Genomic DNA, 22656 nt, shown 5'->3' on the forward strand with positions numbered 1-22656 from the left:
TCTTCTTAGCAGAGATAAGGCATGCCCTTAAAGGTGCTCAAATTGTGCTGAACATGACATCTAATTAAATATCTCTTTTAAGCTCCAAGATTTTTCTAAAGGCATCCAAATAGATGCTTAGACTCTATTAAAAGTTGGATGGCTGACAATTTTCCCCAACCTAAATCTTCATTTGTGTCCCTGAAAGATACCTGAGATAACACTAGGTCCCCCTTGCCTCTTTACTTCTACCAGGAACCTTGCTTAACTGCTGACTTGGCTTTGAGTTTTTATTTTTATGTCAAATATCTGGTTCAAGCTTGCTTTTTTAATTGAAAAATTATTACAAGTTAATGTCTTGATGCATGCTCCATCCAGGTAAAGAAATCCCAAAAGGTCTGAACACGTCTGGACGTCCAGGTGACCCATTTAATCCAGATAATTCCACATAATTTATTATTCAGATGACATTTATTATATTGGAATTGTTAAAAAAAAATACTAGTACTATATACTATATATACTAGTACAGAAAATGCTAATACAGATTAGGTGTAAGGAAGACAATGAAAACACAAAATAAATGCCTGCTGTGCTGCGATTTAAAGGGAAGAACCCTTTGCTACAATGACTTGTTGTTTTTTGGTGTCTTTGTTGTAGACTTTCCTGGGATTCAGGGCAGAGTTATGTATTCCTGATGAGCTGTAGCCCTCACTGGACAACAGGTTCTCTCTGCTTCCGTCAGAATCTGAATGATGCTGTTTGAGTGAAAAGAGGAAAGATAGCTTCAGCTTTCCACAAAGGGCACACATTTTGACAGAATGTATTTTATGTCCTTACGTTTTTGCGAAAGATTCGGCGCAGCAGGCTGCGTTTGGGGCTCTCTGGGGCCTGGGACCAGTCGAGATCTGGAGATGCAGATCCCTTAGGGCCAAAAACATTCAGTTCTTCAAAACATCCCGTTTCTATTAGCTACATGGAAGACAGAGAAGGAAGGTGAGGTTTGAAGCTCTTGTCTGGATTAACCCTGGTAATGTAACCTAGAACTTGCCTCATTTTGCCAAATTATGGAATTGCTTCCTGTGTTGAACTGGGAGTAGAAGAAGCTGTCAGTCTGGTCAAAATGGACTCCTTTCACTGTGGAAAATTCTTCTATGTCCTGTACATCAGTGCAGTACACCTGACTGGGCTAAAAATAAAAGACCACATGCAGTGAGTACAAATTTAAATGGCTTTAAGATTGTTAAAATCTTCTTCTTCTACATTTGATCAGTTTTTATTTAAGTACTTTACATACTCTTTAAAAACCAAAGTCACTTGACAAGATATTTCTTACATCGAAAACACTACATCCAGCTAAATGGAATCCAATTTAAATACATAAATGTAATCCTGTATGTATGTATGTATGTATGTATGTATACATATTCAAAATTCAAATTCATACACACACATATACATACATATCTAGATATCTGTCTCTATCAATCTATAGATATAGATATCTCATTTGGGTACTTACATCAGGTTTAAATGGAGGGTCAACGCGTCCTGCCTCCAGCATCCGAAAGTTGATCTCTTGGAAGAAAGGATGAAATTTTACATCTTTTCCCCCAGACTTCTGGGAGCCCAGCCTCTTTGTGGGGTCCTTGGTCAGCAGCTACAATAGTGGAAAAAAAGGTGTTCTCATAGCTTGAAGGATGTAATACAGCCTCTTCCGAAATTGGGGTTAGGATTTAGGCTGAAAAGCACATGTATGCGTAGTAAATCTCTAAGGTGTAAGCAACCCTGAACCTATCCTATTAGAATATGACTTGGCTTTTGGAAATTGTTGTACTGTCTTAACAATCTGACATACATCAGGGGATAAAGGTATGATGTGGATGAAAGAACATCTTCTGTGCATGCTGAAATAAAAATAGTTTCATTTTGAAGAACTCACTGAGGAGCAGATGTCTTTTGTCTCCTTGCTGAACTGGTTGCCATATTCTTCATGTTCATTCTGAATCCTTCTCTCCATTTCTGAGGATTTAGGCTGTTCTCCTTTGGCCCTGAAAGGGGGCCGACCTGCAGTCATTTCATAAATCAGACACCCGAGGCCCCACCAGTCCACACTCATTCCATAACGCTCATAGCCGATCACCTCAGGAGCTGAAATGGGAATGCAAACGAATAATCTTTTTATGCTTTGCTGCTGTTACTTATTGCCAAGGCAATATTCTTGTGTACTCTATAAGTCTATATTTCCATGTCGTGAAAATTACTAAAAACCAAACCCTGACTAGTCTCGTAGTTCCTGCTCCTGAAAAACAACCCCAGAGAATGATGCTGCCACCACCATGCTTCCCTGTAGCAATTGCATTCATCAGGGGATCATTGCTGCCTAGTTTCCTCCAAACATGACACTTTAAGGATTTCAATCTTTGTTTCATCAGACCAGAGTTTTATTTCTCATTGTCTGAAAGTACTTCATGTTCCTTTTTGCAAAACTCCAGGAAGGCTGTCATGTGCCTTTTAATGACAATTGGCTTCCAACTGGCCACTCTACCATACAGGCCTGACTGGTAGAGTTCTGCAGAAATGATTATCCTTTTGGGAGGTTCTCCTCTTTCCACAGTGCAATGCTGGAGCTCTGCCAGAATGAACATTGGCTTCTTGGTCAGTTCACTGACTAAGACCCTTCTACCCCGATTTAGATCAGATTGGCTGGAGTGCTTCCACACTTCTTCCTTTTATGTATGATGGAGACTGTTGTGCTCATTGGGAACTTAAATACTGCTGAAATCTTTCTGTACCTTTCACCAGATGTGTGCCTCAATAAAATCCTGTCTCTGAGGTCTACAGACAATTCCTTGGACATTATGTCTTCATGTCCCAGTAACTTTACCACAGGTGGAGTCCAATCAAGTCATAGAAACATCTGACCAGTGCACCAGGATTCAACTCACTTTGGAGTCTTATGGCAAAGTCTGTGGGTAGTTAAGTTACAGTTTTGTTTTGTTTTTTTAATAAAATTGCTAAAAAAAAAAAAATTCAAGCTAATTTTTTCACTTTGTCAATATGTGGTATTGTGTGTAGAGGTGAAACAAATGAATTTAATCAGTTTTGGAAATAGGCTGTAACATAACAAATGTGGAACAAGTGAACCACTGTGAACATTTTCTGAAAGCACTGTAGACATAAAGTCATAATAGGTTCTTTCTTCCCATCCAGTTGACAGCATCAGGTAATTTGAAAGTTTTAAACTATTACAATACAAGAATTCAGAGATTCTACATTGGAGACACCAAACAGCCATCCTATCAATGCATGGCACAACATAGCAGGACAAGACCAGCTAAAGATCTGCGCCTAAAGGTTAAAGGTCAATCTTTTGAGGATGCCAATTTTCATATTCTGAACTGAGAAGACAGATTGTTTGAAAGAGGAGTAAAAGATGCCATCTATTTTCACTGTGAATGACCATCACTGAATAGAGGGGGTGGCTTGTGACACCAACTGTCAGTCACATACAATGCAATTTTAAGATCTATTCCCAGGTGCCTCAGGTTTCTGTTAACCTCAGGTTAATAGGGTGAGCCAAGGTATCACATTAGTTTCTCTCAAAACCTCTGCTGGTCATGATCCATGCCTTTTTCTCACCTTGGCTCATGTGACACAATTAATAGTGGGTCAACAACCCTTTTAGTGACAAGCCCCACAAGGATTTAGATACCTGGGACTCATTTGGTTTTAGAACTGAAGACGTTTTCTGGATGAGAGGTGAAACATCTTCAAGAAACTTAAAGAATTCCAATTCCTTTCTTTCAAAGTTCCTTAGAAAATAGCAAAATCACCATTTGCTTTGCTTTGATTTTATTGACAGTTGTTTGATTTTTTGTTTCTGTTGTTTTTCTGATGTGTTAAAACAAACAATCAGGTCTACAAATCACCAATTCCCAGCACAATGCAAACTGCATCATAAACTTAAATTTCAATTAGTGACTTTGTGATGGATAAACTTACATAGATAAACTCTATGTAAGTACTTAAGCAGTCCATCCATCTGTGTGCAGGCCAGTAAGCACCACTGAGAGGTATGGATAAAAGTCATACAATCATAAAAATAAATTGCTTTGTTTTCCAACACACTCATATGATTTATGTGGGTCTGTAGAAGTTCCATACATACCCATATAGCCCAGTGTGCCCACCCTGCCTCGTACTAGACTCCCCTCAGACATCTTCACAGCCAAACCCAGGTCAGAGATGCGGATGTGTCCTTAATGGAACAAAAAAAGTAAGATTAACTGAAATGGCATGATTGTTGAGATTATTTTTCTCACATACTTTCACTTTTGCCCTGTCAAGTTAGGCTTCACTTTTCTCCAGCTGACACAATGGGAAACTACAACTGTTGCTTTTATTCCAAGAATGAAGGAACAGGTGTGGAAGTTTCTATAAATAGATAACAGGTTTTTTTACTTCCTCAAACTACTTTTCTTTTTCTTTTTTTTTTTACCCCTGTCAAAATACAATCAACACAGATTTTTCCTGAGAGCAGGTGGATGCTTCTGATAGGCTGCATGGCCAAATGTGTGGCATTTCAAACAGTCAGATTATTTTCAGAGTTAAAAATAGCAAGAAAGTAACTGCCAGCTTTTGCTATGTGTGGATGTTGGAATGCTATCTGCTTGGATGTTACTGTAGTACAGTTGAGGCTATTTATTGTACATGAATGATTAAAAAAACTGTTTTGTAGTTGCGCATACCATTGTCATCCAAGAGAATGTTCTCTGGCTTCAAATCTCTAGAAGAAACACAGCATTTAAAAACTTCTTCCCGACTAGTAGAGATGTGATTTAATGCATGTAGAAATACACTTACCTGTATAATATTGACTTTTGGTGGAGGTGAATTAAACCACAGCAGACTTCTGCAGCGTAGAAACGTACCCTGTCTTTGGTCAGACCAGGTGACCCCATGCGATGTATGTGAAACCCTAGGTCACCGCCGTTCATCATGGTCAAAACCATACAGAGATTGTGCTTGGTCTCATAAGCATATGCCAGATTCACCTGAACAATAAAAAAATAAAACAAAAATAAGAAAACAAAACTCACTAAGGCATCAGCAATACTATAAATTCAGCTTTTACAAAATACTTGAAACAATTCAGTATAATTCAGTGCAGAACACCACTCGCTATGAAAGAAAGCCAATCATAAGGATTAAACATTATCCTAGGACCTGGCATCCACATATGTGGACATCACATTTTGGGTTATTTAGACCAAAATACTCAATTTTGCTCTATATCCACTTACGAGGACATTATACTGCTACTGTGCTATCAAAATGTTAAATGAATATCCTCATATGTGGCTCTCATTTTTCTTAGAAACAAAAATCAGGTAAAAAAAAAAAATCTGGTAATTCTTTGTTTTTACATTAATTGGGTCCCAATCAGCCCAAATATCAAAGAGAAATTGAAAATGCATGTCATGGAAGAGTTCCGGTCTTAGGAGGTTAAAAGAAACTGCAAATACACATTTTAGAAAAATTGAGTTGTGCTCACTGATTATAAAAACTGGACATCATTCTTAAGAAAAATAAGACTATTTGATCACGAAATTCATCTGAATCAGTAGATCAGTATAAACAGAATTCTGTCTGACCGAGGTTGCTTTTGAACTTGTTCTCTCCCTGATTATTTTATACTCAGCTATATTGCTGAGACGAGGTATAGTGGCACCAAGAAAGTCCTTGGTTTGAATCCAGTCCGAGGCCTTTCTGTGTATAGTTTGCATGTTCTCTCTTCATCTGCATGAGTTCTCTTAGAGTTCTCAGACTTCCTTCCACAGCTCAAAGATGATGATGAGTCTGAATAGTTGTCTGCTTCAATGTTAGCCCTGTTAGTCCAGCCTCTCATCCTGTGATGGATGCGATAGGCTACAGCCTCGATGTAGTGGATAAAAGCAGAAGAGGATGGATGGATGGATGGATGGATGGATGGATGGATGGATGGATGGATGGATGGATGGATGGATGGATGGATGGATGGATGGATGGATGGAAGAAAATTGATGGATGGATGTGTGTCAGAACATGTATAAAACCTGTTGAATGATGTGATGAGTCTCTAATTAAGCATATATAAATAGTAGATCGACTGGTTCTTATTAAGTACTTTTCTGCCTAACTTGAGCACTCAAGGATAGGTGAGTATGCAGACGGGAGCGACCAACCTTCCAGTTAATAATTGACCCGCTCTACCTCCTGAGTCACAGCCACCTCTTCTATGTCTTTTATAAAACATAGAGAAGAGTTCATGTCCATTATCCCTATCCCAACTGTGATAAGGTGAAAGATGGGGTATACCCTATACAGGTTTCCTATCGGTGTCACAGGATAAACTTCTCTTCACTGTAAAAATACCTTGTATAAACATTCAGTAAAGATCATTTTTGTTAAATGATTTGTTCAAACATTTGGCAGCTGGAGTTTTTAACAAGTGTCAGTTATGATGGAATTATAAAGACTATTTTGAATTGCTTATTAATGTCTCGTTCGGTGTGAGCTTAAGCTTTATTAATCTCTGTCTCTCTTCCACAGCATGTCTTTTATCCCGCTGGGGCGATCGTGGCTCAAGAGTTGGGAGTTCGCCTTGTAATCGGAAGGTTGCCGGTTTGAGCCCCGGCTCCGACAGTCTCGATCGTTGTGTCCTTGGGCAAGACACTTGACCCTTTGCCCACCTACTGGTGGTGGTCAGAGGGCCCGGTGGCGCCAGAGGGCCCGGTGGCCAGGCAGCCTCGCCTCTATCAGTGCACCCCAGGGTGGGTGTAGGGTTGATGGCACCCACCCTGGGGTGCCATCAACAGTGTGTGAATGTCTGTGTGAATGGGTGGGTGACTGGATGTGTAAAGCGCTTTGGGGTCCTTAGGGACTAGTAAAGTGCTATACAAATACAGGCCATTTACCATTTACCGTCTTCTCTCTCTCTCCCCAACCAGTCGCGGCAGACGGCCGCCCCTCCCTGTGCCTGCTGGAGGTTTCTTGCTGTTAAAATGGAGTTTTTCCTTCCCAGTGTCGCCAAAGTGCTTGCTCATAGGGGGCCATATGATTGTTGGTTTTTTCTGTGTATCTATCATTGTAGGGTCTACCTTACAATATTAAAGTGCCTTGAGGCAACTGCTGTTGTGATTTGGTGCTGTATAAATAAAATTGAATTGAATTGAATTGAATTGAATTGAATTCAACTGAATTGTAGTCACAGTGTAACTCAATAACAGTGTATATGTTTATTTTAACGAAGAAAGAAATATCAACCATTGTAACAGTGCAGGTCATGGATTTGCTTTTTAAGAATAACCCAACTTTGCTTACACAGATAACACTGGTTAACAAACATACTGATTTAAAAAAAAAATGAACAAGGCAATGTGAAAACCATCACAATGAACAAAAACTAGTTTGAAAATGTAAAAAAAATTGACAAATTAAAAAATGATGCAAATATTTGAAGAGCACAGCAGTCTCACCACAAAGCGACTATCCAGTTCCTGTAGTATCTCTTTCTCATTGAGAGCCATGTCCTCTCTTTTCCTCTTCTTTACATGGGTTTTTTCCAGCTTTTTGCAGGCATACATCTTGCCTGTGGCTCTCACCTGACAGGCCCACACCTCAAGACAGAATAACAGGATTGTAAGACAATAACACCCTTGTGATAAATTTGTATCTAATGCTGTTGCCAGTATCAGAGCTGTTCAATATGTCAAAAAAGAATAGGTTGCTGCAAAGTGAAAGTATACTAATATATGTAAGGGAACTAAAGAGTAACAGAGATGTAGAACTGTGTTGTGAAGGTCTAAGTCCATGAATTCCCCCAAGGGAATATGTATGTAAAATAAAAAATAAAAAACTACCTTCATTTTGATACACCGTGGGTAAAGACATACCTCAAAAACATATACCATAAAGTGTCTGATATGCTAACACTGTGTCTTAGAGTAAATCCCAAAACATACATACCGCTCCAAACCCTCCTTTCCCCAGTAGTCTGTACTGTCGAAATGTTTGCTTCATGATAGGCTGCCTTGAAAGAGACAGACATGTTGTTTTCATTTGAAATATTTTTGTAAATACATTTTTTAAGAAGAACTGTAAACAGCAGCTACTTGGCTAACCACTGATCCATGAAACAATTCGTCTCATACCTTTGTTGGGCATACACATTTACTGACCTCTCCAACTGTTTCCATTGTAGAAAGCGGGCAAAGAACATGCTGTCCTGGTACTGGGTGAAGGGCTCGTTGCTGAGGTATTTATGTAGGTCTCTAATCCACAAAAGAAAGATGAACTCCATCTGCTCCATTGGTCAACAGTTTTCAACAGCATGTGCCACACTTTAGAGAACTGATTCTGAAAAGCAGTTCTTCTATTGGCTACTGGACATACTGTATATATTACTGTGTATATCCCAGTAATTTAGCAAAATTAGAAAAATAGTCATCACATCAGGCCAGCAAAACTCCAGTTAAGCCAGTAGTTAAAATTATATACAGTCAGTATAGTGCAGTGTTATGGTTAGATGCATTCAGATGTGTTTGATTTGAGGAAGATTTGGGCATGGATGTCCCAGAAAATTCACACCAAAATCTGACTGTGCAATACTCAAAGAAATTACAAAACACACAAAAAATACATCTCAGACTCTATAGGCCTCTGTTAGCATGCTAAATGTTAAAGATTTACAACAGTACAATTAGAAAAAGATCTAATAAGTGTTGCTTCCCAGGAGAAACTTGCTTCTCTCTAAGTAAAATATGGCATAGCTGAAGATAAATCTGAAACCCCTAAACCTTCTGGAACAATGTCCTTTGGACAGACAAAACCAAACTGGATACATTTGGCCACAATGTATAATGCCAGATTGGTGAAAATAACCTTTTTCACCAATGCAACCACAGGACCTGGGCACTTTGCAGTCATTGAGTCGACTATGAATTCCTGTGTATACCAAAGTATTCTAGACTGCATTGAGTCCCCTACAAACTTGTTTTAACATGACCATCTATAAGCAGACCAGAGAGATATAACTTACTCCCTGCAGCCATGAAAGACATCACCACAGGGATTGAGCTCCAGACTCTGATTGCAGCTTCTTTCATGCCTCAGTAGGATGGACACACACTCACTGGACTGAGGGAACATGATACACTTGGATAAAGTGATGTGTAGCATGATATAAGAATTCTTGTTTCAAACTTCAGAGGAGAAAATAATGAAAGAAAAATATCCACGGTTGTAAACTATCAACCATGTTTTCTACAAATGTTGTCACACCTGCTTCATGAGGAATCTCTGGATGATCCTGTTCCCAGACTCTTTCCTTTTGTCATCTGACTGAATGTCAAAGTTGTCCTAAAGAAGAAAATAGGTATTAAGATTGTTTGCATATGTGGATGCAGAGTCTATATGTACAGGTTAGTTCTTCAAAGGGTTTAGACAGTAAAATCTAGTATCAGACAGAAGGTCTGATGTCAGTTTTTCTGAAGTAATTTGAGCTATTTACTGCAAAATGTTTAAGTGGTCAGACATACAGATGCTCACACATGAAGCAAATCACCAGTAAATTAAATGATTTAGTTCATTCACAATCTGTAAGTCGTGCAATAAACTTAAAAAGATCTTGTGTCAATGAATAATTTATTGTTTACAAAATGTTGTGTAAACTCGGGCGGTTAAAATGTTTTAGAGAAGCACACTTCTCATCTAATTTCTCAGGTTTAATATTGCCTTTGAGACTACCTACTGTACCCTGGATGTGATTACTTGCCAGTTGAAGTAACGGTAAAAATATTAGGGTTTTTTGTTTGTTTGTTTGTTTTGAAACATTTGCCAGTGTTGCAGTGGTTAGCCACTTGATAAGGCAATCAGCTGCCGCTTAACGCTGGTGCTTTGAGTGTTTTGAGGGTCAGGCTCATTAGATACTACCTGTCCAGTAACACTTTGTTTCTGCACAGGATACAAGGTTATATGAGCTGTTGTATCTACAAGAGTCACCCTCTTGTGCACTGAAGTCCAAAATTTCTTTTTTACTCAATATGAATATACCAGAGTTAAATTTGGCTGATGTTTTTTTTCTTATCATTTAATAATGCCGCGGTGTCTCATGTATCATTATCCATCAGTAATCAAGAAAGAAAGAAAAAAATAACAGATGGAAATTCCAACATGCTATAGATTATTTTGATGTTATATTATATGTGTTATGGTGTAATTCTTCAAGTATATTTTCAGTTCTCAGTTTTCTAATGTTCTTCATGTTAGTTTCACATTTGTTTTGCTCTTAATCTCTTATCTCTCGTTTAATATTTTTAAAAAGCGCACTGCACTGCAATGTCATTACTTAAAACACACAAGAGCAATGCAACTCTAGCTTCTGAAATAATTACTGATATTTAAGTGCCATTATTTTCAATATTTTTAAGGACTCAAATTCCAGTAAAAGAATTTTTCACAGTTTGTACCAAAGCATCTTGGAGGGAAATGTAGTTCTGCAGATCAGGCCGACTCCGACAGAAGAGCTGAAACAGTTTCTTGCCAATAGGCTGCTTCACACATAGACTATAGTAGTCTCGTTCTAATGGAGAAATATAAAATAAAATATATGGTGTGAAATCTCACAAAGAACCAGAACTTGTTCACACTATTGAAACACACTTGCAGATACACACCTATGTTCATGGCCAGGTCTTTGCACTGGCTAATGTGGGGAAAGCGAAGCATTTCTTTCCATTTCCAGCTCCTTCCTCCACCTACAGACAGTGGGGACACAGAAAAGGAGTTCTTTAGTGTTGTGAATATGCATACATGCCTATAACCAAAGTGCTGACATATTGAATAACTCAGACTGAGATGTCAATCAGCATGCCTAGTCCTTCAGGTTTCAGACAATAGCTTGTTCGACTACAGTGAGTGAACTATAAATAGCTCCAGGAACAAATTAAACAAAGCCTGTGGAACCACATTACTCTGCAACGTACTTTACACACTATCACTCATAGTTTGCGTCTCAATTTCCACACTCCAAATTTATTTCATGTCTCAAGTAACAGCAAATAAATTTATGTTGCCTTCAGAGAGAATTTCACTTTATTCAGAAATGCTAAAATTGATAAACTGATTTATCCTAAACTGAACTGGTGAGTAAAAAAAACCAGACTTAAAACTCATCATTGATCAGGTTTATCATACATCACTCTTCCACACTGTGACTGAAAAATCATTGTCCTGAGATAACCCATATAAGCACTACTTCTGATGGAGGTCATGTCCCAAATTGAGAAATAAGTCAAAAATTGTCAGCATTTTAGCATGTCATCTTCTCACATAAACTTTCTGGATATAGAAAGTTCTTACCTTCTCTGGCTCTAACAAGAGCAGTATTTGCCGCAATGCTTTCTATGGTTTCCATGTAGCACTGTGCCTTTGCACTACAAGTTACCTTTAGTTAAGTACCGCACAGTATCCAGCCTTCATGCACAAAAGTAAAAATACAACTTCTCAGCAGGCCCAGTAAATGGCAACTATTATATTACAGGCTGCTGAAATAGCTAGTCGTGTTGTCTAACCTGCAGTACCTGTGAGTCACTAAAGAATGTGGGATACTTAATATATGACAGTGCACTCCAAGCACAGGACACGCCCTAAGTAAGAGAGGAGGGACAAAACACAGGTGTAAAGAGCATACAAATAAATCAAAAACTGTAGAGAGGTGATGGATTTGCAACAAAAGCAAAGCAGACAGAAAGAAAGAGTTATTAGAAAAGAGTTTCTAAATATTGACCATTCTTGATCAACAGGTAATCAGAATTTAATTGGTTTTGGACTACTTTTCAGTTCTGAAGTTACTCCCATTTCATGTCCAAAACCCTATTTTGACCAAAGTTGAACTTATCAGCTAACACTTGCAAGCTTGGTTAACAAATCGCATACATAAACTGTATGAGCATGATGCAATAACATCGTAAAACTAGAAACTGAAAGATTCACTTAACACACATCTATGAAGCTAATGTTCAGTCACTTGAAGACATCCCAATCTCCATTTGTATATAACTAACTAGAATATAACTAACAGGTCATATACACAAAGTGGTAAATGGTAAATGGCCTGTATTTGTATAGCGCTTTACTAGTCCCTAAGGACCCCAAAGCGCTTTACACATTCAGTCATCCACCCATTCATGCACACATTCACACACTGGTGATGGCAAGCTACATGTAGCCACAGCCACCCTGGGGCGCAATGACAGAGGTGACACCCAGTGGCTTAATACTGGCCTCCTGAGGCACAGGGGTGGCTGTACCTCAGCATGTACAGCAGGTCCTCTACTAATTGAAAGTTTGGTGGTTTGATCCCTGGCTGCTTCAGTCTGCATGCCAAATTGTCTCGGACAAGATACTAACCCCAACTTGCATCCATTGGATGAATGAAGCGTATTGTATTAAATCTTTTGAATTGTCATGTTAAATAGAAGAAGTGCTATATAAGGACCAGTGCATCTACTATGTAGTTTACATTTATCATTTTTAGAAGGACAGCACATACCACATACACCACAATGGACAAAAACAAAAACAAACAAATGGACAACTGTACCCTCATACACACAATAATAACATGGACTGAACCACCACTCACAACCACTAGCACTTTACATAGCCTCTGTAGAAATTATCCACATATTTCACTTATCTTAACTGCACTACTGTATATGCTGTATAGACAATCATTCTGTACAATACGATAATTATAATTCTACAACTGTTTACAACTGTTTATACTGCAGTGGTTTGTATCATATCTATCTAATAGACTCCAGTTTGTGCATGTAAATGGAGAGTCCTCTTCACACACTGAGGTTAATTATGGAGTTCCACAGGGTTCAGTGCTAGGACCAATTCTGTTTACATTATACATGCTTCCTTTAGGCAGCATCATTAGAAGACATAGCATACATTTTCACTGCTATGCAGATGACACCCAGCTCTATCTGTCCATGAAGCCAGATAACACACACCAATTAGTTAAACTGCAGGAATGTCTTAAAGACATAAAAATCTGGATGGCCGCTAACTTTCTGCTTCTTAATTCAGATAAAACTGAGGTTATTGTACTCGACCCTGTAAAGCTTAGAAATATGGTATCTAACCAGATTCTTACTCTGGATGGCATTACCTTGGCCTCCAGTCACGCTGTGAGGAACCTTGGAGTCATTTTTGACCAGGACATGTTCTTCAACGCACATATTAAACAAATATGTAAGACTGCTTTCTTCCATTTGTGCAACATCTCTAAAATTAGAAATATCCTGTCTCAGAGTGACGCTGAAAAACTAGTTCATGCATTTATTACTTCCAGGCTGGACTACTGTAATTCATTATTATCAGGATGTCCAAAAAACTCACTGAAAAGCCTTCAGCTAATCCAAAATGCTGCAGCAAGAGTGCTGACAGGGACTAGAAAGAGAGAGCATATTTCTCCTGTTTTGGCTTCCCTTCATTGGCTTCCTGTTAAATCCAGAATTGAATTCAAAATCCTGCTCCTCACATACAAGGTCTTAAATAATCAGGCCCCATCATATCTTAATGACCTTGTAGTACCATATCACCCTATTAGAGCACTTCGCTCTCGCTCTGCAGGCCTACTTGTTGTTCCTAGAGTATTTAAAAGTAGAATGGGAGGGAGAGCCTTCAGTTTTCAGGCCCCTCTTCTGTGGAACCAGCTTCCAGTTTGGATTCGGGAGACAGACACTATCTCTACTTTTAAGATTAGGCTTCAAACTTTCCTTTTTGCTAAAGCATATAGTTAGGGCTGGACCAGGTGACCCTGAATCCTCCCTTAGTTATGCTGCAATAGACATAGGCTGCCGGGGGATCCCCATGATGCATTGAGTTTTTCCTTTCCAGTCACCTTTCTCACTCACTACGTGTTAATAGACCTCTCTGCATTGAATCATATTTGTTATTAACCTCTGTCTCTCTTCCACAGCATGTCTTTATCCTGTCTTCCTTCTCTCACCCCAACCGGTCGCAGCAGATGGCCGCCCCTCCCTGAGCCTGGTTCTGCCGGAGGTTTCTTCCTGTTAAAAGCGAGTTTTTCCTTCCCACTGTCGCCAAAGTGCTTGCTCATAGGGGGTCATATGATTGTTGGGTTTTTCTCTGTATCTATGAAGCGTCTTGAGGCGACTTTTGTTGTGATTTGGCGCTATATAAATAAAATTGAATTGAATTGAATTTATAAATTGCACAGTTCAGATTTCTGTATAGTTTCATATTTTATATTTCTGTATAGTTTTCATATTTATATCATGTTCATAGCCTCCACATAGCTTGTACACCCACTACAGCATGTACATACTTATAGTTATAGCATATTCATAACATACCTTCATACCGTGTACATTGTAACATACACATAATAGACCCATATTTTGTACCCTTATACCTATAACAGACCCATTTGTGTAATATATCTACAAATCTATATTATTGCTAATATATATTTTGTAATATATCTATATTATGGCTAAAGCACTTCTGGATGGATGCAAACTGCATTTCGTTGCCTTGTACCTGTGACATGTGCAATGACAATAAAGTTGAATTCTATTCTATTCTATTCTATAGGCTTAAAAGAGCCTAGCTGCTCTCATTCTGCTTTATCAAACTTTCTTTGGGTTACACAACCAGAGAGATAATAGAGAAGATAATTAGACATTAGAGTGTCTTCTCTTCCTCGCTGGCTCCATGACTCTCAGTATGGTGCAGACTGGTTCGCTATGTCTTGCACAAAATCACCACCAAAAACACTACAAATTACTCCCATGATTGTATTTCTTATAAACCCCTGAATCGGGTATAAAAGGAGTATAATGTACGAGCTTATATACTGCTGTTGAAGGCAACATAGATGCACCTGCGTCTTAAGGACGCTGTCTTTGATCCGTTCCCTGATTGGTCCGTTGCTCTTAGAGGCGGGAGCTGTCTGTGAAGCCAAGCACACTATTAGGCAATACACCTGGCTATCAAGATGAATGCGCCTACCTGTCACTTCCTGCTGTCGGTATTTATTCATTTTCACTTTTTTTTTAAATTCTGGGGATAATTTGGCACGTCACTGCCATATTTGAATGATTTCGTCTAATGTATCCCTTGCAGCTTGTGGATCGCGCGGACCACACGTTGCGACCTTGGCTTCATGTTCGGCTTAAAGGAGGAGTAACCCTCCTGGACACCGCTTGGAAAACACCGTTTGGATTTTAATGAGCTGCAGCTTCGGGGGTTGTTTTAATGTGGGCTCATATTGTCGTCTTTGTTTTTACAGCAGCAGGAGGAGGGAGGGACTGTGCCATGGAAAGGTAGGCACAACAGATGTGTTTGTATGCTTTTTTCTTATCGTTGGGAAGAGGTTGATACAGACTTGGCAGCAGGCCTGGCAGTGCGCGCTTAATAAATAAGGCTACTAGAACAGCCGCGGCGTACGACGTCGCTGTCACAAGACGCAGCCTGCGGACACCCGCAAAAATGCTTGCGATGCGCATCTTTTCTGTACAGGCGCGTGGATGTGTGTCTCTTTGAGGCTTTTTACATGTATTTCAGCTGCCAAAAGATGTCTGTGTGGTAAAGTGCTCGCTTCAGTGTTGAACTGGCCTAAAGCACAAAATGCCCCCCCCCCCTCTAAGAAACTAACTCGTCACTACCCCCACCCCTGCCTCTGCAGGGTCATATGTAGGGACGTGGCAGCATATACAATAGAGACAACATTGTCGACACACACACACACACACACACACACACATACACACACACACACACACACACACACAGGCTAACTGCGCTATTATTACAGTAGTATAGTGCAATACAAAAAATCTGATACTTGCTTTGATATTAAATGATGTTCCTTCTTTACTCTGACTTTCTGTTGGAGTCCAGCTGAGGTGAGTGAGGTGACCAATTGAATGCCATTTTGGTTTAATTAGTGGAAACAAACACTTCTATTGCAGTGACCTTAAACTGTCCCATAATACTGACATGCTCACACCCTGTGCATGTTTTGAGACTGCATAGTAGTAATGAGGTCCACTGTATGCTGTTTAAGTCTTATTTTGGCACATTCTCAAAAAAAAAACTGTTTTCAGACTATTTAGTGAAATAATCTGCTGTCTTCCCATAGTATAAACACATGAATTCTATCTATATAAATAAATACTTGAATAACATTATCAGTGTAATAATCTATTCATTATGGCACTTGTTAGTGGGTGGGGTATATTAGGAAACAAGTGAATGTTTTGCCGTCAACATTGGTGTATCAGAAGCAGGAAAAATGGGCAACCATAAGGTTTTGAAGGAGTTTGCCAAGGGCTAAATTATGATGGCTAGAGGAATGGGTTAGAGCATCTCTAAAACTGCAGCTCACTGTGTGTGTTTCCAGTCTGCAGTAGTCTGTATCTGTGGTTATCAAAAGTGGTACAAGAAAGGAACAGTGGTGATCCAAGAACACAGTCATGGAGATCAAACTGCTGAAAAGGTTTATACTGGTTCTGACAGAAAAATGTGAGAATACATGGTGTATTGCAGTTTATTGTGTCTGGGGTTGCATAGGCACAGACCCATGCTGACCCCTGTCCACTACCTAAAGTGGTAACAACGGGCATCAGACCTCAACCATGGAGCAGTGCAAGAAGGGGGCCTGGTCTGATCTATTTCAATTCAATTGAATTGAATTTTATTTATATAGCGCCAAATCACAACAAAAGTCGCCTCAAGGCGCTTCATAGATACAGAGAAAAACCCAACAATCATATGACCCCCTATGAGCAAGCACTTTGGCAACAGTGGGAAGGAAAAACTCGCTTTTAACAGGAAGAAACCTCCGGCAGAACCAGGCTCAGGGAGGGGCGGCCATCTGCTGCGACCGGTTAGGGTGAGAGAAGGAAGACAGGATAAGAAGGAAGACAGGATAAGAAGGAAGACAGGATATCTGATCTGACCTTGAAAGATATTATAGTGGGTTATTTCACAGTGTTTATCAGAGTAGAGGAACAAACTGTCTCTGCAGCGGCTAGGTTTGGTAAACAGCACTGTAGGTAGGGGGTTCTCAGAGTCCGCCATCATTTCTACTGTCTTGAGCGGGTTCAGCCCCAGATGGTTCTGACGGCACCAGTGGACCAGCTGATCCACCTCCCATCTATACGCTGATTTGTCATTGTTCTGGATCAGACATTGGTCTGATGATGATGGCGTTATCTGTGAACTTCAGGAGTTTAACAGATGGTTCTCCTGAGCTCTTTGCCAGAGGTTTCCTTAGCGTCATGCATTCTATTCATTTTACACAGCATGTCTCTGGTCCCACACACACCAAAGGACACACACTGAACCTTGTTTTTACTTTAGGTTTAAACATTGAGTTTATTTGTACTGATGACATTTTTATTTCGGACCATTGTTGTATTCTTTTTAACCTGTCTTTTCATCTGTCCCTCTACATGTGGTTAGCTCTCGCATCTTAAATTCCTCTACTGCTGTTAAATTTTCCGTTGCTTTTAATTTAGTTTTATCTCCTTATAACGATGTTCATCTTTTAACAAATCTTTTTAATAATCATTCTCTTTCTATTTTAGACAATGTTTGTCCTGTCAAAACTAGACTAGCTCCAGTTTCAAAGTCGTCCCCCTGGATAAATGACAGCATTCGCTTCTTAAAGTGTTGCTGCCATAAGGTTGAGCGTTTATGGAGGAAAACTCATTTGCATGTCCATCTCCTTCATTTAAGGGACCTTTTAGTCTCTTTTAACACTTCAGTTCGAGATGCGAACTAAGTTCAGACTTTGTGTCTAAGAGCAGAGGTAACCCCAAGGTACTATTAGACACTATTAGTGATATTGTTGCTCCTGCTCCATCTGCTGTCCCAATTTCATTAAATGAAGATTTTGAAAAATTTCTTTCTTTCTTCGTTGAAAAAGTCAGTAATGTGAGGAATCTCTCCTTCTGTGTCTCTGTTGTCAGCTCCAACTCAAGCTAGGCCTGTAATTTTAGAAAGATTTTTACCTGTGTCCTTACCAGAGCTGGTCAAGTTAGTTGATTCGATGAGAGCATCCTCCTGCTCTCTTGATATTTTACCTGGATCTTTGTTTAAAAATGTCTTTCAGTCTATCGGTCACTGTGTGCTTACAATTATCAATACCTCACTGATTTCTGGTCAGGTCCCTGTTAATATAAGAATGCTGTTATTCACCGACTGTTTAAAAAAAAAACCTAAGCTTGACGCTTCTATTCTCTGTAGCTACAGACCAAATTCAAAATTATCGTTCATTGCTAAGATTTTAGAAAAGGTTGTGGATAAGCACCTTATAGCTGTTTTAGATGAATACAGCATTCTGGATAAATTCCAATCTGGCTTTCGTAGAGCTCACTCTACTGAAACTGCACTTCTTAGAGTCTCCAACGACATTTTGATGAGATGTGATGCAGGAGAATGCTCCGTTTTGTTGATGTTGGACCTGACCTCCGCCTTTGATACTGTGGAACATCATATTCTTCTAGATAGGCTGAGACACTGGGTGGGTATATCAGGGGCTGCTTTGGACTGGTTTGAATCTTATTTGCATGAACGATCCTTTTCTGTGGCTACCTCTAAGTACAGTTCATCTTCTATTTTTCTTGCCTATGGTGTAACTCAAGGTTCTGTTTTGGGGCTTTTATTGTTTTTGTTGTATTTCCTTCCTCTTCAGCACATATTGAGCACTTTTAAGGGCATTTCGTATCACTGCTATGCAGATGATATTCAGTTATATATCTCCTTTGAGCCCCAAGATGTTTCCAAGCTACAGATTTTTCATAGGTGCATAGACTCCATTAGAGGTTGGATGGCTGGAAACTTTCTTCAACTAAATGAGGAGAAGACTGAAGTCCTTGTTTGTGCTCCTTTTTTTTTTTTTTTTCTTGCCTGTCCCGTTTGGCTCTCTTGCCATCAGAATTATTGTCTAAAGGCGAAGAAAGATGCCCAATGGATTTACTTTACCAAATGGACCATCCCAGCCTTGCCATAATGGTCTATTTGATTCACCTTTTATTGTTTATTTTATTTTATTTTCACTTGCTAAATACGGGACAGACTTGACTGGGAAAAGAAAGGGGAGAAAGAAAGAGGGAAAGAAAAACAGCGGACAAGAGGGACGGGGATAAAGGGCAAAAAAACAAAAACCAACAACATAAGCAGACAAAAAATACCAATCAATCACCTGGATCACCTGTTGAGAAAGGAAAAAAGAGAAAACAAGCAGAAGAAAAAGAGAGCAATATAATAAACAACATCACGATGATCTATGGGAATATAACAGTAAATACTAAATATTAAACATTATTGTGCAGCACGTAAGATCGACAGTGCACAGTGTGCTTTGAGGTAGGAGCCAAAAAGGGTGTAGTTTGTGTGTGTGAGCACCTGTGTGTACACCTGTGAGCATGAACGCGCTTGTATTTAAAACGTTTCTTCATGTAATGATCTGCTAGAGGGTGTGGGGGGGGCCATAGCCCAGTCCTCCAAGGCATGAAGCAGGTATGGAGGAGATCAAAACTCCAGACATCCAGAGGCCCCCAGAACACAAGAGACCAAGGAAGACCAACAGAGGGGCAGCCGCGCCACTGTCCCAGAAAGAGCTGAAGAGAGCCCCAGATGAGGGGTCACTCCGCAGCCGCGGAGCAGAAGCCAGGGGGGGTTGCAGTGACATGCCCGTGAGCTCCGCCGGCAGCCAGCTGTGCCTGAGTGACCGAGCCCCAGGCCGAGAGGCTGAGAGTACCCCACCCCTGAAGTGGCCCGAGCGAGCCCCAGGCTCCAGGCCCCGATAAGCAGCCACCAAGGAGTGAGCCGGTGTGTACCTGGGCGCCCATCCCCGGACACAAAGAACCACCAACGCACCGATGTCTGAGGGCGTCTGCCACTGGCAGGTGAAGTGGTGGGGAGAGATCGGCCTCCATACCTTAGAGGGCCTGAGATGTCCCCAGAGAGGTGGCGTCTGATACCCAACCTGACATATAGACACAGACATACAGGGATTTGATGTTTTTTTTCTAATTCCTGAATGTTTTTGTTTTCTTCTTTCTTTTTATGTGATGAGAAAGAAATTATTTTACCTCTCATCACAGCTTTCCCTGCTTCCCATAGAACAGATGCTGAAGTTCCGGGAGCATCATTATAGTCTAAATATTCTTTTTTAAGATATTTAATAAAGTCTTCATCTTTAAGCAGTGATGTATTAAATCTCCAGTTTTTACTTGGCGTAGTATTATTCTTGTGCATTAGTGTTGAAGATACAGGAGCATGATCGCTGACAGCTATAGGGTGAATCTCAGCAGAGGTGGGACCAAGTCATTGTCTTGCAAGTCTCAAGTAAGTCTCAAGTCTTTATCCTCAAGTCTCAAGTCAAGTCTCAAGTAATGTCAGGCAAGTCAGAGTCGAGTCTCAAGTCACTGGTGTAAAAGTCCGAGTCAAGTCACAAGTCTGAAACTTTGAATTTCAAGTCCTTTCGAGTCTTTAAAAAAAAAAAACGAAAAAATAATGTTGCAGTTATATGTTAGGTGTAAATAATAGACCATGTGTTCTTTTTTTAAATCTGTATTGATCTCATCACCTGATGAAACAAGTAACTTACAAAATATGAACAAACTAATTCTGAAATTGCACCTTGCACAGCTCAATTAAACTTTGCTGCAAGAATAGTCTTCCTCTAAATTACAAATTCACAGAATAAACATTCAGTGAAAAAATGCAAAAGCAGAACTTCCTGTTGAAACAAAAAGTGCTGAGATTTCCGTATGTACAAAACAATGAATGATTATATATATATATATATATATATATATATATATATATATATATATATATAAATAAACAATGAACAAGAATGTGCACTTTAACTTATTTCAGTTCACTATTAACTATTCTGCATTGCATTTGCAAAAGACCAAATTGGCCAAAAGTCTGTCAGTCATTTGTGCACGATGAGGCCGTAGAATGATGCCACCATAGCTGAAAACTCGCTCCACAGGAGCACTACATGCAGGTACTGCCAAAACTCTGGTGGCCACATGAAACAGAGAAGGAAGAGTCTGCATGTTCATTGCCCAGAACAAGAGGGCGTTCTGTCCATCAGCAATATCCAGGTAGTGACTTAGCTGTAGAGCTGGACTCTTCCCCACATCCTTCTTCTGCCTCTTACAGTAAGCAGCAAAGAGTCCTCCATCTTCACAGTCCTCTTGATGTTCCTCACCAGGAGTCACAAGTTGCTCTGACTTTGCAGGATCTGCCGCATCTTGCAGGATCAGATCTGGCAAAACAAATTAACAACAGCAAAAGAGCCTTTATTACAATTTTAGACAAAAAAAAATACAGAAAAAATATAAACTATATTCAATCTTTACCTTTAACTTTTTGTGTCACCTCTGTCTTTATGTCACAACTGCCCAACACATGGTGTTCCACCCACAACAGAGAAAATGCTGGATCCAAAGCAGCTGCTTTAAGGTACACTGGATCTGAAAAGGGGGCAGTGATCCCATCTTCTGCTCTAGACATTCGCACACTGATAAAGATTCCAAGAAATCTTTTGTTCAAAGATGCTTGGAGGCTCCTGACCAGACCATTCAGGAAACAGACTTGAGGCTTCAGTTTCTCAAGGTGGTGATTGAGGGACAGCACGGATGGAACAACAGCACTAATCGTGACTATTTTCTCACCTTGTGTCAAATCTGTTGCTTCTCCAAAAGGCTTCAAGATGTCCACCATCTCCTTCAAAAGGTTCCACTCTCGTGTTGTGAATAATAACTCCTTGTGCCCAGTCATTTCAAGAACAGCACAGAGTTTTAGATGATCACATTGGATAACTGCCTTCACTTGTCTCAGTGTTGAATTCCATCTTGTGATTACAGCAGCAGGGATCGCTTTCTGTTCACCAAATTCAGCTTCAAACACATCTTTGAATGTTGTGCTTGTGTGCAGTAGAGAGCTGAGCTTAGATAACTTTGAAAGTGAAGGAGATGCCACTTTGGTCTCTGACAAACCATCTTTCACCACCAGCTGAAGTGTGTGCGCAAAACACTGCAGGCGCTGTGTCTTTGCCATAGCAGCACCTACTGTTTCCTGATCTTCCAAGGTTAAGTCATGCCAGAGCTCTGGGTCGTCAAGATGATCACCATCATCATGTTCCTCAGCTTGCTCAGTGGGGAAGCACACAGTGAATGCTTTTCGCATATTGGCAGCATTGTCACTAATAATATAGTCTAGTTTATCTTTAATGTTGTATTCGTCACATATAGCTTCAAATTTCTCACAGATTCTTTCACCAGTGTGTAATCCTTTGAAGCGGTCAAAGGCCAGCAGTTTGGATTTTAGCTGCATCCTCTCTGTCTCTTTCTGTATCCAGTGCACAGTGATACCAAGGAAACCCCTCATCCTTCGGTCTGACCAAATGTCCACAGTGACTGAAACATGATCAGTCTCGCTCAACTGAGTTTTTAACATTGAACGTTTCTCAGCAGCAAGGTTCTCCGTTTTTGATATAATTGTTCTGCGACATACCGGGCTGTATTTTCTGTCAACTACCGTCAGAAAGTGCCGAAAATTCTT

General features: G+C 39.9%; 2 protein-coding genes across 2 annotated transcripts in view; one reads left to right on the forward strand and one right to left on the reverse strand.

Moving 5' to 3' along the window:
* Positions 1–431: 431 nt before the first annotated feature.
* grk5 (G protein-coupled receptor kinase 5) lies at positions 432–11668 on the reverse strand. The gene is made up of 16 exons (XM_026172899.2): positions 11383–11668; positions 10698–10778; positions 10491–10603; positions 9304–9381; positions 9062–9159; positions 8202–8294; positions 7990–8053; positions 7500–7640; positions 4846–5036; positions 4731–4768; positions 4151–4240; positions 1922–2130; positions 1502–1639; positions 1031–1168; positions 820–951; positions 432–737 (listed from the first exon to the last, which is right to left on the reverse strand). The coding sequence occupies exons 1-16, from the start codon at positions 11435–11437 to the stop codon at positions 582–584; spliced, it is 1815 nt and encodes a 604-aa protein (XP_026028684.1). The 5' UTR covers positions 11438–11668; the 3' UTR covers positions 432–581.
* A 3354-nt stretch (positions 11669–15022) lies between these two features.
* The window catches only part of LOC113025299 (ras-specific guanine nucleotide-releasing factor RalGPS1), a 101285-nt gene continuing 93651 nt past the window's right edge, over positions 15023–22656 (forward strand). Inside the window, exons 1-2 of the mRNA XM_026172892.2 lie at positions 15023–15087; positions 15187–15386. The gene's annotated coding sequence lies outside the window, so the exon portion shown is untranslated. The remainder of the gene's footprint in view (positions 15088–15186; positions 15387–22656) is intronic.

This window comes from Astatotilapia calliptera, chromosome 7 (genome assembly GCF_964374335.1).
Source record: "Astatotilapia calliptera chromosome 7, fAstCal68.1, whole genome shotgun sequence".
In the NCBI taxonomy this organism is placed as follows: domain Eukaryota; kingdom Metazoa; phylum Chordata; class Actinopteri; order Cichliformes; family Cichlidae; genus Astatotilapia; species Astatotilapia calliptera.